The sequence below is a fragment of the Hemisphaericaspora subhashii genome, assembly GCF_019202705.1.
Source record: "Hemisphaericaspora subhashii strain CBS 10753 chromosome Unknown scaffold2, whole genome shotgun sequence".
In the NCBI taxonomy this organism is placed as follows: Eukaryota; Fungi; Ascomycota; class Pichiomycetes; order Serinales; family Debaryomycetaceae; genus Hemisphaericaspora; species Hemisphaericaspora subhashii.
Window position 1 is genome coordinate 119488 of NW_026057213.1, and position 16447 is coordinate 135934.

The 16447-nt window shown below is 36.2% G+C and overlaps 7 protein-coding genes across 7 annotated transcripts; 5 read left to right on the forward strand and 2 right to left on the reverse strand. All coding sequences in view use genetic code 12, as the record gives it.

Annotated features, from left to right (window-relative positions):
• Positions 1–159: 159 nt before the first annotated feature.
• J8A68_001034 (uncharacterized protein) lies at positions 160–3654 on the forward strand (the record flags this gene model as incomplete). Its single annotated transcript, XM_049404644.1, has 2 exons — positions 160–3021; positions 3079–3654. 2 exons carry the CDS (start codon positions 160–162, stop codon positions 3652–3654), a joined length of 3438 nt encoding a protein of 1145 aa, XP_049265578.1.
• A 1765-nt stretch (positions 3655–5419) lies between these two features.
• Positions 5420–6361, forward strand: J8A68_001035 (uncharacterized protein; the record flags this gene model as incomplete). Its single annotated transcript, XM_049404645.1, has 1 exon — positions 5420–6361. One exon carries the CDS (start codon positions 5420–5422, stop codon positions 6359–6361), a length of 942 nt encoding a protein of 313 aa, XP_049265579.1.
• Positions 6362–7240: 879 nt separating this feature from the next.
• On the forward strand, positions 7241–8881 carry ECM3 (putative ATPase; the record flags this gene model as incomplete). Its single annotated transcript, XM_049404646.1, has 1 exon — positions 7241–8881. One exon carries the CDS (start codon positions 7241–7243, stop codon positions 8879–8881), a length of 1641 nt encoding a protein of 546 aa, XP_049265580.1.
• Positions 8882–9221: 340 nt separating this feature from the next.
• On the forward strand, positions 9222–9794 carry J8A68_001037 (uncharacterized protein; the record flags this gene model as incomplete). The annotated part of the gene is made up of 1 exon (XM_049404648.1): positions 9222–9794. One exon carries the CDS (start codon positions 9222–9224, stop codon positions 9792–9794), a length of 573 nt encoding a protein of 190 aa, XP_049265581.1.
• A 69-nt stretch (positions 9795–9863) lies between these two features.
• J8A68_001038 (tRNA dihydrouridine synthase) lies at positions 9864–11726 on the reverse strand (the record flags this gene model as incomplete). Its single annotated transcript, XM_049404649.1, has 1 exon — positions 9864–11726. One exon carries the CDS (start codon positions 11724–11726, stop codon positions 9864–9866), a length of 1863 nt encoding a protein of 620 aa, XP_049265582.1.
• Positions 11727–12179: 453 nt separating this feature from the next.
• On the reverse strand, positions 12180–12800 carry J8A68_001039 (uncharacterized protein; the record flags this gene model as incomplete). Its single annotated transcript, XM_049404650.1, has 1 exon — positions 12180–12800. One exon carries the CDS (start codon positions 12798–12800, stop codon positions 12180–12182), a length of 621 nt encoding a protein of 206 aa, XP_049265583.1.
• A 767-nt stretch (positions 12801–13567) lies between these two features.
• On the forward strand, positions 13568–16390 carry UTP21 (rRNA-processing protein; the record flags this gene model as incomplete). Its single annotated transcript, XM_049404651.1, has 2 exons — positions 13568–14138; positions 14331–16390. 2 exons carry the CDS (start codon positions 13568–13570, stop codon positions 16388–16390), a joined length of 2631 nt encoding a protein of 876 aa, XP_049265584.1.
• Positions 16391–16447: the final 57 nt, after the last annotated feature.

The following is a 16447-nucleotide window of genomic DNA, read 5'->3' on the forward strand; positions in this document are numbered from 1 at the left end:
TTAATTTTTTGCAATCAAACTTTGACCAATATCAATTTATATGGGTGAAATATATAATATATATAAAGAGGGTATTCCTCGTTGAATTTGGAAGTTTCAAAAATTCTACTTCTATTTATTATTATTACTCCAATACTATAAACAATTTCCAAAAATAAAATGCGTCCAATATTCTTATTACTTTTTGCTTTAATTCATTTCATTTTTTGCTTACCGGTGATAATTGATTTTGCTAATATCCAAGATAAAGATGATATTCTTGACAAACGTGCTTTTTTACCAGCAGATAATGGTTTAGTCATTTCCCAAGGTCCCACCATTAATTCTGGTTCTTCTTTTGATTTATTAGGTGGTAGTACACCTGTTTGGGGGGGTGTAAATTTGCCTGGTGTAGGGGGCACATCTTCCCTGCCCAACCCCACTTTTGATTTTAATGCATTTCCACTCATTGAAGAAATTCCCGACGAACTTCCACAGGGGGGGACGGAAGAAACCGAAAATGAAAATCAGGAGATCAATAATGACCTCGGGCTTATAAGTGATCATTTTGCTATTTCGAATGGAGTCAATGTACCTGGAATTGGAAGTCCAATTGACTCTCCTAGTGATGGTGAATCTTCTAATGGCGGTGAATCTCCTAATGGTGGTGAATCTTCTAATGGCGGTGAAGCTCCTAATGGTGGTGAATCTTCTGATGGTGGTGAATCTCCTAATAGTGGTGAAGCTCCTAATGGTAGTGAATCTTCTAATGGCGGTGAATCTCCTAATGGTGGTGAATCTCCTAATGGTGGTGAATCTTCTAATGGTGGTGAATCTTCTAATGGCGGTGAATCTTCTAATAGTGGTGAAGCTCCTAATAGTGGTGAATCTCCTAATGGTGGTGAATCTCCTAATGGTGGTGAATCTCCTAATGGTGGTGAATCTTCTAATGGTGGTGAAGCTCCTAATGGTGGTGAATCTCCTAATAGTGGTGAATCTTTTAATGATGGTGAATCTTCTAATGGTGGTGAATCTCCTAATAGTGGTGAAGCTCCTAATGGTGGTGAAGCTCCTAATGGTGTTGAATCTTCTGATGGTGGTGAAGCTCCTAATAGTGGTGAATCTTCTAATGGCGGTGAATCTCCTAATGGTGGTGAATCTCCTAATAGTGGTGAATCTTTTAATGGCGGTGAATCTCCTAATAGTGGTAAATCTTTTAATGGTGGTGAAGCTCCTAATGGTGGTGAATCTTCTAATGGTGGTGAATCTCCTAATAGTGGTGAATCTTCTAATGGCGGTGAATCTTCTAATGGTGGTGAATCTTTTAATGGTGGTGAATCTTCTAATGGCGGTGAATCTCCTAATGGTGGTGAATCTCCTAATAGTGGTGAATCTTTTAATGGCGGTGAATCTCCTAATAGTGGTAAATCTTCTAATGGTGGTGAATCTTCTAATAGTGGTGAATCTTCTAATGGTGGTGAATCTCCTAATGGTGGTGAATCTCCTAATAGTGGTGAAGCTGCTAATGATGGTGAAGCTCCTAATAGTGGTGAATCTCCTAATGGTGGTGAATCTCCTAATGATGGTGAATCTCCTAATAGTGGTGAATCTCCTAGTGATGGTGAAGCTCCTAAAGGTGGTGAAGCTCCTAATAGTGGTGAATCTCCTAATGGCGGTGAATCTCCTAATGGTGGTGAATCTCCTAATAGTGGTGAATCTCCTAATAGTGGTGAATCTTCTAATGGCGGTGAATCTCCTAATGGTGGTGAATCTTCCAATAGTGGTGAATCTTCTAATAGTGGTGAATCTTCTAATGGTGGTGAATCTTCTAATGGTGGTGAATCTCCTAATAGTGGTGAATCTCCTAATAGTGGTGAATCTCCTAATGGTGGTGAATCTTCTAATAGTGGTGAAGCTCCTAATGGTGGTGAATCTCCTAATAGTGGTGAATCTCCTAGTGATGGTGAATCTTCTAATGGTGGTGAATCTCCTAATGGTGGTGAATCTTCTAATAGTGGTGAATCTTCTAATGGCGGCTCTCCTAATGGTGGTGAATCTCCTAATGGTGGTGAAGCTCATAATGGTGGTGAATCTTCTAATGGTGGTGAAGCTCCTAATGGTGGTGAATCTTCAAATAGTGGCGAATCTCCTAATGGCGGTAAAGCTGCTAATGGTGGTGAATCTTCTAATGGTGGTGAAGCTGCTAATGGTGGTGAATCTTCTAATGGTGATGAAGCTCCTAATGGTGGTGAAGCTCCTGGTCAATCGTCTAGTGATGGTGCATCTTCTAATGGTGGTGAATCTTCTAATGGTGGAGCATCTTCCAGTGGTGGTGAATCTTCTAGTGATGGTGTCGGTGATGATGATTCTCTTGATAGTGGTGATGGTATCGATGAACTTGCTCCTGCTGGTGAAGATCTCAGCCAACCTCAACCTAGTGAAGTTACTGAGAAGTTTGAAATGGAATTCCAAGAGAGTTTGGGAGATGCATCTAACGAGAGTGGTCATTCTGAGACTTCTTTAGATATAAATATAGGGGAGAGTGAGATGGAAGATGAAAAGCACAATGTACTGAAACAGGAAGCTGATTCTTTAAATGCTGTATCATCGGAACAAGTTACAAAATCGAAAGCTAGTGATTTATCGGAAACCAATTCTTCCAATGAACATGTGTCCCAAATTGAACTTCCCAAAGCAGATGAATCTGATAGCAACCCTTCAAATCAAGCTTCATCTAAAATTTCTGGTTATCAAACTGGCCCAAAATCTTCTGGCGATTCAACTGAAGATACGGTAGAAAGCGGAAATGTTAGTAATGGTTTTTCATCTGATGTACCCAAGGGCGAATCATCAAACCTTGTCCCACCTATTCAGGAATATGATGAAGGCTATTTGAATCAGCTATACTCATTGGAAGCTCTAGCTAAAATAGATGGAAGCAACATAGCTTCGGATGTGAATATGGCCAATGGTGTTGATTCCAAACTGGAGAGTTCTGACAATAAAGATAAACAAGCTCAGTCTGACAATGAACGCAATTCCGTTCTATTATGGAGTAGACCACGATGATTTCGACCTTAGTACTGTCTACACGTTGAGGAACCAACACCAGTTAGTATTGAATCTTCAGCATCCACAAAAAATGAGAATCCTGTCAGTATTGAGGGTGAAGAAACCGTCAAAATCACCAAGACAATGGCAGTAACTACTGATACACCCAGCAGTATTGATAATAAATCAACCACGATGGCTATTCAAGAGTCAAAGTCGTCAGATATTCTGAATAGATCAACCACGACGGCTATTCAAGAGTCAAAGTCCTCAGATAGTCTGAATAGATCCGGGGAAACTATTGCCAATCATCATGGGGCCAATGGGGAACAACATTCCAGTGGTGATTCAAACTCTCATGTCGATGTCGACAACGGTGATGACAACTTGGATGGTGTTACTGAAACCTATTTTAAAGAAGTTGACGACTCAAATGAAAGTACAACAATCCATAAGCTCAACGGAATATCGAATACTGCTAAACCCACCACATTACAGACTGTCGTCTCTTCAACCCTGTCTAGTGTTTTTTACCAAGATTATACAGTGGACTTGCAAAATTCTGCTCCATCACAAGAAGGTCTTATTAGTATCAGTTTTCTAATTTTGTGTGCTTTAATTTAATTCATTAAAAACTGATAGGACTGGATACTTCCATATTTTTCGATGTATTTATCATATTTACATTTGTTATATTAATTGTATGTTTTAAAGTATATTAAATAATAAAAATTTGTTCGAGCAATTAGTCTCTAAACTTGTAAATTATCCTTTCTTTTAAGATACTACCTATTTCCTTGACAATAAAGCAAAAATCTATGATGGTTTGAGAACAGGTTCTCAACTGGGTAAACTTAGTTAGAATGGAAATTTTTCCTTGCAGAAGTAGAGTTACAGTCGAATCATTCAGGCGATACTTCACTATAAGTAATCGATTGAAAGCTAGCAATAATAAGAGAGAATCTTGTACCATTCCTTGTTCAAAATTAAAAACAAGTAGTAAAGTGCAATTGATACATTGTACTTTAATCAGTAGCTGTATTGCCACAGTTTCAAGAAGACAGAGCTACCATATGATCCCAAAACTTTTTCGAACAATTGCTGACTAGATCTACAACGTTCGAAATGACATCACAAACTTTCTCAGCTTGAAAAGACCTATTTTACTTCTTGAAAGAGATGATTAGTGGGTTTATAACCAATTTGCAAAGCTTAATTTTTGTTGATCACCAGAACTAGTCTTCTTTACTACTCATATTTAATCTTATCGCTTATAGTTTCTGGTTTACTATAATGGCTGCAAAAATTATTTTTCTTTAAGGAACTCCATGGCAAATAATGAGCAAATTCAAAACATGACCCACAATAGAACAACAGGACATATTTAACCAGAGTCATATCTTAAAATTTATCAATGAAATTACATTTAACCTTAAAGAAATCTTCGTTGAAATAGAATAAAGAGACTTGTTAGAGCAAACGTAAACCGTTACCCATTTTTTTGATTGAGCCAAAACCGTTTGAATCCTCTTAGCGACAAAATAGCTTAACTTAATTACCGAATTTTAAGAACCATGAAGATCCAGGGGGGGAAACTTAGAGATTTGGCAGATACAACTTCATTGAAATAAAGGTTTCAATTTGCCACCTTCACTATCATTACCGATTTGGCAATATTTTACGATCTCTATCTGGAATGTATAAAGTGGTTGAGTAGCAATTAATTACCTGGTGTACCTGCTTTTTTCTACATACATGTAAAACCTGTTTACAAATAGGCAAGTGGCAGAAGCACAGAATTCAATGATACGCAACTCAATTTACTTAACCAACATATCATTCCCTTTAGAATTGCAAGAAAACCGCTTGTGAATATTTATTCTATACCACTTATGAATGAGTAGTACTTTGTGTAAAGCAAGGTATTGGAATATTTCTATGTACAGTAATAAGAGAGATATGATTTCCTAATTTGGCAGTGTCAAGCACTTTCTTAAACGAAGAATTTATTTTTTTACTTCGAATATTTTTCTTGTCATTGTTTCCGTTTTGATTTGGTTGCAAGATTGTTTCCAAATTGTAATTGAATGTTTCACAGTAATTATATATTTGAGTTTCCAATTTTATTCATTAAGAATATAAATCAAAACACATTTAGGTTATCATTGCTGTTTGTAATTTCAAATAAGATTCATATTTGTATCGAAATATTATTAAACTTTCTTTGAATTTAGTAAAATCGCAGCCATAAACCCTATTTTTCTCTTATTATCATGGATTTCTATCATCAATAACAAGATATATCTTCGCTACATATATATACAACCTCGTTTGTTTGCAAATACAGAATCAGATCCAATTAACCTACACCTATTAACTACAAACAATCATGAACACAGATTTACCAGAAGCAGCGACCCAGTTAGCCCCCAGTGAGAGCAAAATGAGTATTTTTGAAAATTACAAGATCTACATCGAAGAATTAGATCGCTTGTTGGAAGCAATCGAGAATCATTCAGAAGAATCGTTAAGGATTCTAAACGTTCTCCAATCTCAGCAGATGGAAATTGGTTTGTCACGAATAAGTATACAACCATTGGAAGAGTTATCCCAGCAGATGGAAAGACGTTTGTCCCGAATAAGTATACAACCATTGGAAGAGTTATCCCAGCAGATGGAAAGACGTTTGTCCCGAATAAGTATACAACCATTGGAAGAGTTATCCCAGCAGATGGAAAGACGTTTGTCCCGAATAAGTATACAACCATTGGAAGAGTTATCCCAGCAGATGGAAAGACGTTTGTCCCGAATAAGTATACAACCATTGGAAGAGTTATCCCAGCAGATGGAAAGACGTTTGTCCCGATTAAGTATACAATCATTGGAAGAGTTATCCCAGCAGATGGGAAGACGTTCGTGCCGATTAAGTATACAATCGCTGGTAGGCTCACTAATACCAACAAGGTCATCAAAACGGTTACTAAGCTTCAGTCAATCGTCAAATGGAACGTCCCTGTTAATGTGTCGGTCGTTGTCATCACGTGATACAAATAATAAAGAATATGAGCCATCACCAAAGTCATATAATAGTTATCAGACATCAATGGATGTAGAGGAAGATGTGGATTCAATATTTTCATACGCAAAACCAGTTGAGAGTAATAATACAAATGATGATCCACCAGAAGATGATTTATGGGAAGATATTGGAATTGCTTCAATTGAGCATGTCGATGAAGTGTTAACTATCAAGTATGTCAATAGCGGGGATTTAGCCGATCCGAAACTTGGTCGAAGTAACTCTCTTTGCGTGAAATATGTAAAAGTGTAGAAAGCATCTAGACTAATAATATAATATTTAAATGGAAATGGCAAAAGAAAGGGTGAGATTCATACCAAGAATATCAGATCTTGCTTTTCAATTAGTAATCCGCAGTAAACCGTGATATCTCTTTTTGAAATTCTTGGGACTCTACTCGGTACTAGAAAAAAATCTCGTTTCTTGGATGCCAAATACGGGGAACTGAAGATTATACAACCACCTCCTATTGCGTATTCCCCTTTCCAATGTCTTCATCAAACTATCACATATGGAATATCAATTTATTGCAACGCGCGAGCTTGGGCGTTTTCTGTAGTGATTTCGTTCTGTAAGACACATTTGCTCAAGATCGCAGGCGACTAGAAGTGTTTTGAATCAGCCTTAGATATGATCGTTGATCAAGAATGCTATCAAGGATTGGTCTCAAGATTTGCCTAGACAAACAGGCTCAAATAACGGAAAAGTTATCCCCCACTTTCCCCCCCTTTTTGTGCCGAATAATGTTTAAATTTATATAGAACAAAAGCGTGGGGGGACTAATTGAATAATAAATCCGCCTTTGCTCGTTTGTTTAATATTTTTCAAGCAAAAAGAAAAAGGTCACCTCTAGAAAAAAAAAAATATCAGTCACCAGACAATTGAAAAAAAAGGAGGCTTTTGCAGGTCTACATCGAGATTCCAACAAATTCTCACAACTTACTGATGACTCCTTTTTCAAGTGATCTTTTCCAGCAACAGGAGACGAAGACGCAATAGATATATATATATAGAGAGAGAACCAGAGACTTGTCTTCAACTACATGTCCTACTAAATAACTTATCACAGAAACATCTAGATTTTATTTTTTTACCCGTTGGTACAGACTAGATTCAAATCCTAGTCACTAAATGTGTAGACATTTTGGTTATTTTAAAATCTATTTCATTATTGCATTAGGATTCTTTCTTGCAAAGAAAAACATCTTAACAGTAACAACATGTCGAGATATATCAGATACAGTGGTAACTGCCATGTTACCTTGTTTAATTTTTGAAAATATTGTGGGGAATTTGAAAAGTTCAGATATAAAGAATATTGGAATTATCTTCTTTACTGGAACTATATTATTTACCATTGGTGCCATGACAGCATTAGTAACTTACTTTGTAACCAAATCTCCTAGAAGATGGTTAGGTGGATTACTTAGTGTGGGTCTTTTCCCCAATATTTCGGATTTACCTATTGCTTACTTACAAACATTCGAACAAGGAGGGATCTTTCCTGCCGCTGAGGGTAGTAAAGGGGTGGCATATGTGTGTATTTTCTTGATGACACAAGTTCTTTATCAATTTTCATTAGGTTTATATCGTTTGATAGAATGGGATTTTAAAGAAGAATTGCAGAAACGTGATCTTGAGAATAACACTTCGGATGAATTCGAAAAAGCATCACCTGTGTCATCAGGTAATACAAGTGACCATGATCATATGGGTAACACTTTAACTGTGCCAAAAATTCATTACCCAGAAGAAGCTGTTGCCAATGATGATGAATCGATAGCAAGCGATTCAGCTATGCCAATGAAAAGACAGGAATCAACCACCACAACCAATGATGAAACTGCACAACATCGTGCTTTCCTTCAAGCAAGAGGATTAGATAAAATAACATCCAATGGAAGTTCAATACAATCCCCCCCAGCTTCTGCATCTCATAGAAGAGCAGGTTCAATGTCTGCATTCTCAATCTCCAGTGATACAAACAGTCTAAGGTTAACTCCATCAAGAACTGCCGAATTAAGAAAGTTAAAATCACAAGATATCACAGATGTCATCAATGAATATTCCGAATTTGAAGCATTAAAGAATCATGAGATGCAACGTTGTATAACCGGGACTAGTGAAGTTGGAATTGAACCCGTCACATCCCCAGATATAGCACCATCTACTTTCAAAGAAAAGGCATGGAAGTATCTTAAACAAATGGGTAAGAATTTGTTGACCCCCGGGTCAGTATCATTGGTTGTATCAATTGCGATTGCCATGTCCCCTCCTTTGAAAGCATTATTTGTGCCTGCAAGAGTTCATATCCCTCCTGCCCCTGATGGACAACCTCCATTGTCATTCATTATGGACTTGGCAAGTTATATAGGTGCAGCATGTGTTCCATTAGGATTAACATTATTAGGGGCAACTATATCTAGATTACAAGTTAAGAAGATGCCACCAGGATTCTGGAAAACAGCAGCAATGATGACTGCATCAAGGTTAATTATAATTCCAATCATTGGAGTAGGAATAACTACTGGATTTTATAAAGCAGGTTGGTATGGTGATGATAAATTATTAAGATTTGTAAGTGTATTAGAGTTTGGATTACCAAATGCTACAGCATTAGTTTATTTTACTGCTTTTTATACAGATCCAACTTCAGATGATCATTTACAAATGGATTGTTTGGCTATTTGTTTGATTTGGCAATATGCTATATTGTACATTACATTACCCTTTTTGGTAACATTTACCTTAAAAGTATCTTTGGGTTTTTAGAGATTTTGGTTATCTTCCCTTTTCCTTCATACAATTTTTTTTACTTGTTTACTTATTTATATATTTATTCAGTTCATTTGGTTTTATATAGAGAATCTTACTTAGTTAATTTATTTATTAGCAATTTAGCAACCTTTGCGATATTTCCAATAGTTAACAAACAATATGTAACACCCTAGAAATTTCAGATGCGAAAATCAAACAATTTTAAGTCTCAGCCATTGGAATTTTCAAAACTTTCCATTTTTACTTATTTGTTCACTTATTCTTCTTATTCTACTTCCTCAATTGATACTTAATTCTTTATATATACAAATCTACTTATCATTAACTCAACAACATGGCATTGTATTACAATTTAGTGTTTTTATTACTTGTCGTTGAAATGGCATTTTTTGCCATTCTTTCACTTCCATATCCAAGAAAAGTTAGAAGAGCTGTCTTAACAACAGTATCTGCTCCATTCCGAAATGATCAATTCCAAATTGCATTGAAATGTGTTCTAGGATTCGTTGCTATCTTATTCATTGACTCTGTTAATCGTGTCTATTCTGTCACTGCTGAATTAAACACCGTGTCTCATACTGCTGGTGGCGCATCAATTATGAATGAAAGGTCTGAAGTACAAGCTAGAAGATTCTATGCTCAACGTAATATGTATCTTTGTGGGTTCACTTTGTTCCTTCATTTGATTTTAATTAGAACTTACTCATTGGTAGCGGAATTGATTGTTACCAAAGATAAATTGGATGACTTAAAGGAAACAAAAACTGAAAATGTTGAAGTTGCTAGATTAAGGAAGGAATTGGCCGAAAAGGAAGAAGATTTGGAAATCTTAAAAGGTCAAGCAAAGGGATTATCGAATGATTATGAAGAGATTGCCTCTAAAGGGAAATTAAAATCAAGAGATTAAATAAAGTATTTATATATAAATCACGTTTATGTCTATTTATATTTTCTATAAAATTTTACAATACAAACCTTAACTTTCATAGGAATTACTCTTATGCTTTGGAGTAAATTGGAAATCATCACCAGCTCTACCTAAAAACATTTCAGTAATTTTGATCCAATCTTTATAATCAGTGGATGCCAATAAGGTTTCCAATTCATTTCTACCTTTCCATTTAGGTGGTCTTTCATTAATCTTTGGAGGCAATCTTTCCAAGATACCAACAGGAATGTATCTATGAGTAAAACCCAAGAATTCACACATGAATCTTCTAGCTAAACCAACACCATATTCATCAGATCCCCAATGTTCAATTGCAAAATCAGCAAATTTCCTTAAAATTTCCAATCTTTCAGTAGCTGATTTATCCAAATATTGTTGGGCTTCAACTTCTTCAAAAATCCATGGCTTAATAAGTGCCCCTCTTGCAACCATAACCGAGTCAATTCCGTCAGTATTAACGCCATTATACCAATCTAAATGAGTGAAAACATCCCCATTCCCAACGAAATATGTTGGTTGAGTATCGGTACCTTCCTTATCATCTTCTTTCTTTTCGTTCCATTTCTTAACAACTTGTCCAACTTCGCCAATATAATTCCAATCAGCCTCTCTAGTATAACGTTGTTGTCTTGAACGTCCATGTAATGTAATTGCAGCCACATCATTTTCCGCTAAAATTCTTTCAACCAAATTAATGGCAGTATTCTTTCCATCCTTAGTACCAGTTCTAATTTTAACAGTGACTGGAATATCACCAGAACTTGCATTCATACCTTTGATGATTCTTAATAATTTTGCTGGTTGATCTAATAACGCAGATCCTTGTCCTTGTCTATATAACAAATCAATTGGACAACCACAGTTTAAGTTAAGTTCGGAAACATGACTGGTATGCTTATATATAGTTTCAGCGGCTTTAGCTGCTGAATAATGTTTAGCTGTAGCAATTTGCACACCAAAACCGGGATATTCAGTTGCATGAGCTTTAGGCAAGGCCCATTCTGAATTATTACCTTGAATTAAAGGAATTGAAAGTGCCATTTCAGAATAAGTGATATCTGCACCCAATGTTTTCATAAGACGACGATATGGCAAATTACCAACTGTAGTTAATGGTGATACAATCTTGGCATTACGTAAGTTGATCTTCTTCTTTTCAGCAATTTTGAAAGGTGCTTCAACATATGACGCTTGTGAGTTTTTATTTTCTTCCATTCTGGCTAAGTTTTCATCATTCTTAACAACTGAATCCAAATATTTGATAACTGGATCTGAGATTTCAAATTTGTAAATCTTTTTACGTAATTGATTCTTAGCTTCTGGATCAATCTTATTAACTTCATAATTCTTCTCTTGCTTGCTTTGTTCTAACCTTTCGTCATCTCTGATTAAGAACCCAGTTTCTTTAACATAATGAGATTTTAACCATCTACATTTTAACCCAGTAGGACAATATCCAATAGTCTTGAAAACAGGACAGACACCATCGATATCCTCAGGCTTAGAAGCCAAATATTCTTCAACGTTATGAGTATTTCTACATTGATCGGCTCCAAAGGAACATTCTCTAACATTTTCAGGATCTAATAAAGTAGAACACAATCTCAAAGTTTCTGGCTTTTGCTTAAGATCACGCTTTTTGTTTTGTCCTCTCTTACGTCTTCCTTTCTGTTGTGGTTGTTCTTGTTCACGATCTCCACCTTCTGCTTCATCATCATTATAGAAATCTTCAATTATATCATTGGATGAGGTGATTAAATATTCCGACTTGATGGCAGCTACTCCCTTGTGGTAGTTATCTGTGTGTTGTTTTTTCACTTCTGGGGTTGATTCAACAGAAGTTACTTGTTCTGATGACTCGAGTGGTCTCTTTTCTTGGGAGCTGGTCATTATACTTGATTTGTGTTGATATGGATAGAATCAAGATAAGTGAAAATAAAAAAAAGAAAAAAAAATAATTTCGCAATGAGATGGCACTCCAGAAAATAACAGTTGCGATCACCTTGGGTTATGATTAATTCCCTGACATGCCTGAAATTATACGGTAACGAAATCTAAGGCTTACAATAGCGGTACTCTATTGAACTAAAGAAGGTTAAGAGAGAGACACTAAACCACGATCACAAGAATAGGAATCTTCAAGAGTAAGACACTTGGTAGCAACAACGAGCTTCCAGTTGAATGACACTTGGTAGCAGCCACATGAGAAGATAGCGTTTATTCTAGGTGTTAACAGTCCAGCGACAGCAACTCTCAAATTTAACGTTGGAAACATCCTTTATTAGGATCGAATCACAGGAGATTACTTACTCAGAAGCTCATTTATTGCTATATAGACAGTATTTACTTTTTATCGTCGTCATTGGTATGCAGAGAATGCTCATCATTGTTTTCATGGGCAAGGGGTGAAGGTTCATGGGTATGAGGGGTCTGACCATGCGCAGGAGTCGAGAATTCATGGGGATGGGGAGTGTGTGGCCGTGGATGCTTGGTGTGACTGTTATGATCATGGACATGCTTGAAATGACCTTTGCCATGTTCATGGGAATGTTTGGAGTTAGCTTTGTGTAGCGCGCTATCATGTGGTTCAATTGATCCCATATAATCGCCGATTAAATGTTCACTTAATTTGTAATCCAGTTGTCTGTTATGGGATAAGAATGTCTTGTAGATTTCTGTGACAAATTCTTCCAAGAAATAAACCAATGCCTCCCCTTCCTTAAATTGGAAACCATCTACACCGTTAAACAGATTTAGGTTAAGAGGAAATAGGGCAGCTTTTAGTGCATCAGTAAATCCGGGGTGGAGTCTCTCAAGAAGGGTATATTTGTAATCCATTTCTTGTTGAACTGGTCTTATATATTCAATTTCCCTAAAGAACCAAGCATAGCAACCTCTAATATACTCTCTAATATCTGATCTAGTGTAATTATGACCGAATGGTTTGTAACCTTTTTCCAGCATTTTTTAGTAGTGGGTAGGGACAGTTGTAATCGAACTAGAATAAAAGGGGAGAGAAAGGGTCTTTTTATATGACGAGAATCCACCCACAAAGTAAAAGGAAGATGCAGAAACAATATGAGAGGGGAATCTCCAATTCTCCGAATAAATAGTTTATTTGCTTATATAAAGTTCATGCTGCATGTAATTTCAAAAAATCATGACTGCAAAAGGTATTAAACTGACCCTTTGGGTTCAAAACATGGAGAAAACAATTTTCCTGGGGTATCGAAAGAAATGGATTGAGAATAAGCCAGTTTATAACAATGTTATGAGGTAGGTAATATTGTTGCGATATTGGTATAAATTATGTATCTACTTTTTGGGCTACGAATAAAGGCCGTGTCGTTCAAGATGGAACTGCGCTTCATTAAGATCTCCGAAAAGGGATGTATTTACGAAATACACGGATTTACAAAAAAAATCAAGCGCTACCAAATTTGACCATGGATTCACTTTACCTGAGCAGTACATCAAATATACTTAACAGCCGGTACTGAAAGCAATTAAAAAGTACAAAATATTCTTGGTTTGGAAAAGAATGATATTAATTAATGTAGCTGATACACTATATTTCCATGCACTGTTATCGAATTACAATTACAGCTATCTCGTGTACTTCTTATTCTGTTCAAAATGTGCGAAGGCAATGCGATGAGGTTCTACAAAAAAAATAATTTTTCAATTGAAAACTTCAATCAATCATCACTTCAACAATCTACAACGAATAAATGGTTGAACAAGTAGATAAGAGAAGAAAGATCGAAGGGTCTACTTCTACCAAAGTCGTAAGACCTTCCAAGATATTCAGTCCGTTCAGAGTTTTAGGTAATGTAACCGATTCAACACCATTTGCTTTAGGTACTTTAGGATCCACCTTTTATGCTGTTACATCGGTTGGAAGATCCTTTCAAATCTATGATTTAGCTACTTTACACTTATTATTTGTTTCCCAATCACAAACTCCAACCAAGATCGCTTGTCTTGCTGCTCATTATCATTACGTCTATGCGGCATATGGGAATAAGATTGGGATTTATAAGAGAGGAAGATTGGAACATACTTTGGAATGTAGTGGTTCCAGTTCTGGATATGTATCACATATGACTATTTTTGGTGAATATCTCGTCGCAGCTACTAATGAAGGGGATATCAATGTATTCAAGAAAACTCAAGGTTCAAAGTATCAAACTGAATTATATACTACTATTAAGGTCATCAACTCTTCTATTGATGGAGAAGTTGTTGGCTTGATCCATCCTCCTACGTATTTAAACAAAATTGTTGTTGCCTGCACTGGAGGTATTTTTATTATCAATGTCCGCTCAGGAAAGTTATTATACAGATCTCCAGAGAATTTCTTTGGTGAAGCAAATAGTAGATAACTTAGACGAGGTCAAAATCTACACCAACGTTAACCCAGAAGCATTGGAAGTGTGTTTTTGTATAACTTAAAGAAGGCCAAGATTTTAGGATCTAAAATTGTCACCTCAGGAACAGAATCATCGAGTAAAGTTACATCCATCTCATTCAGAACCGATGGATCTCCTCATTTGGTTGCAGGTTTAAATAATGGTGATCTTTTCTTTTATGATTTAAACAAAAAGGCCAGAGTTCATATTTTAAGAAATGCCCATAAGGACACTCATGGAGGTGTTTCTAATGTTAAATTCTTAAACGGACAACCAATTGTTTTAACCAACGGTGGTGATAATCATTTGAAAGAATTTGTATTTGATCCAAATTTAACCACTTCCAATTCTTCCATCGTTTCCCCTCCACGTCATCTTAGATCAAGAGGTGGTCATTCTGCTCCTCCAATTGCAATTGAATTCCCTCAAGAAGAAAAATCACATTTCGTGTTTAGTGCTAGTAGAGATAGATCATTCTGGAGTTTTTCTTTAAGAAAAGATGCTCAAGCACAAGAAATGTCCCAAAGAATGCATAAATCCAAAGATGGAAAGAGACAAGCGGGACAAGTTTCTTCACTTCGTGAAAAATTCCCGGAAATATTCGCTATTACTTCTTCTCAAGCTAGAGAAGGCGAATGGGAAAATGTCTTGACTGCTCATAAAGATGAGACATTTGCCAGAACTTGGGATTCTAGAAATAAGAGAGTTGGCCGTCATGTTTTGAATACTATTGATAATGGGAAGGTTAAATCTGTTTGTATTTCACAATGTGGGAATTTCGGGTTAGTTGGTTCTGCATCAGGTGGGATCGGGGTTTTTAATTTACAATCTGGTATCTTACGTAAGAAATATGTATTACATAAGAATTCAGTTACTGGTTTAGCTATTGATGGAATGAATAGAAAGATGGTTAGTTGTGGTTTAGATGGTATTATTGGATTTTATGATTTTGGTAAATCTAAATATTTGGGGAAATTGCAACTAGACTCGCCTATTACTTCTATGGTTTATCATAAATCGTCAGATCTTGTTGCATGCGCTTTAGATGATTTATCTATCGTTGTTGTCGATGTTACTACTCAAAAGATTGTTAGAGTCTTATATGGTCATACCAATAGAATTTCCGGAATGGATTTCTCTCCAGATGGAAGATGGATTGTTTCTGTTGCCTTGGATTCGACTTTAAGAACCTGGGATTTACCTACTGGAGGATGTATTGATGGTGTCGTCTTACCTACAGTCGCAACTTCTGTAAGATTCTCACCACTTGGTGATTTATTAGCAACTACACATGTTTCAGGTAATGGTATTTCTCTCTGGACTAACCGAGCCCAATTCAAACCAATATCCACCAGACATGTTGAAGAAGAAGATTTTTCCACGATTTTATTACCAAATGTTTCTGGTGACGCCGGATCAACTCTCTTAGATGGAGCATTAGAAACTGAACAAGATGAAGAAATCCCTATTACTGAAAGATATGATACCGTTGATCAAATCGACGAGAGCTTAGTTACATTATCTGTTGGTCCAAGATCTAAATACAATACCTTACTTCACTTGGATATTATCAAGCAAAGAAACAAACCAAAGGAAGCACCTAAGAAACCCGAAAAGGCTCCATTCTTCTTACAATTATCTGGTGAAGCTGTTGGTGATAGGGCTTCTGTTGCTGAAGGTAAGGTTCAAAATGATGGCAATGACACCAACCAAGAAGAAGAAAGTAGATTGCGTAAACTTAAGACTGATGATGGTTATTCATTTGAATCAGAATTTACTAGATTGTTAAGAGAAGGTTCCGAAAAAGGTGATTATACTGACTTTTTAACATTTTTGATTAAATTAGCACCTTCAACCACTGATTTAGAGATACGATCTTTGAATTCATTCCCACCATTGGATGAAATGGCTAATTTCGTGGAAGCTTTGAATGCTGGGTTTAAATCCAATCAAAACTACGAATTATACGAAGCCATTTTCGCAATCTTCTTAAAGAATCATGGTGATGTCATCCATAACTTCCCTAATGATGTTAGATTACATTCAGCCTTGAATGATTATCAAATCTTACAACAAGAAGAATCAATGGATGAATTGGTGAAATATTGTTCTGGGGTAATCAATTTTGTTAGTCGAGTTTAAATACCACCAGAAAAAAATGCGATTTGTTACATTTGTTTCATAATCTTTAGTTTAACT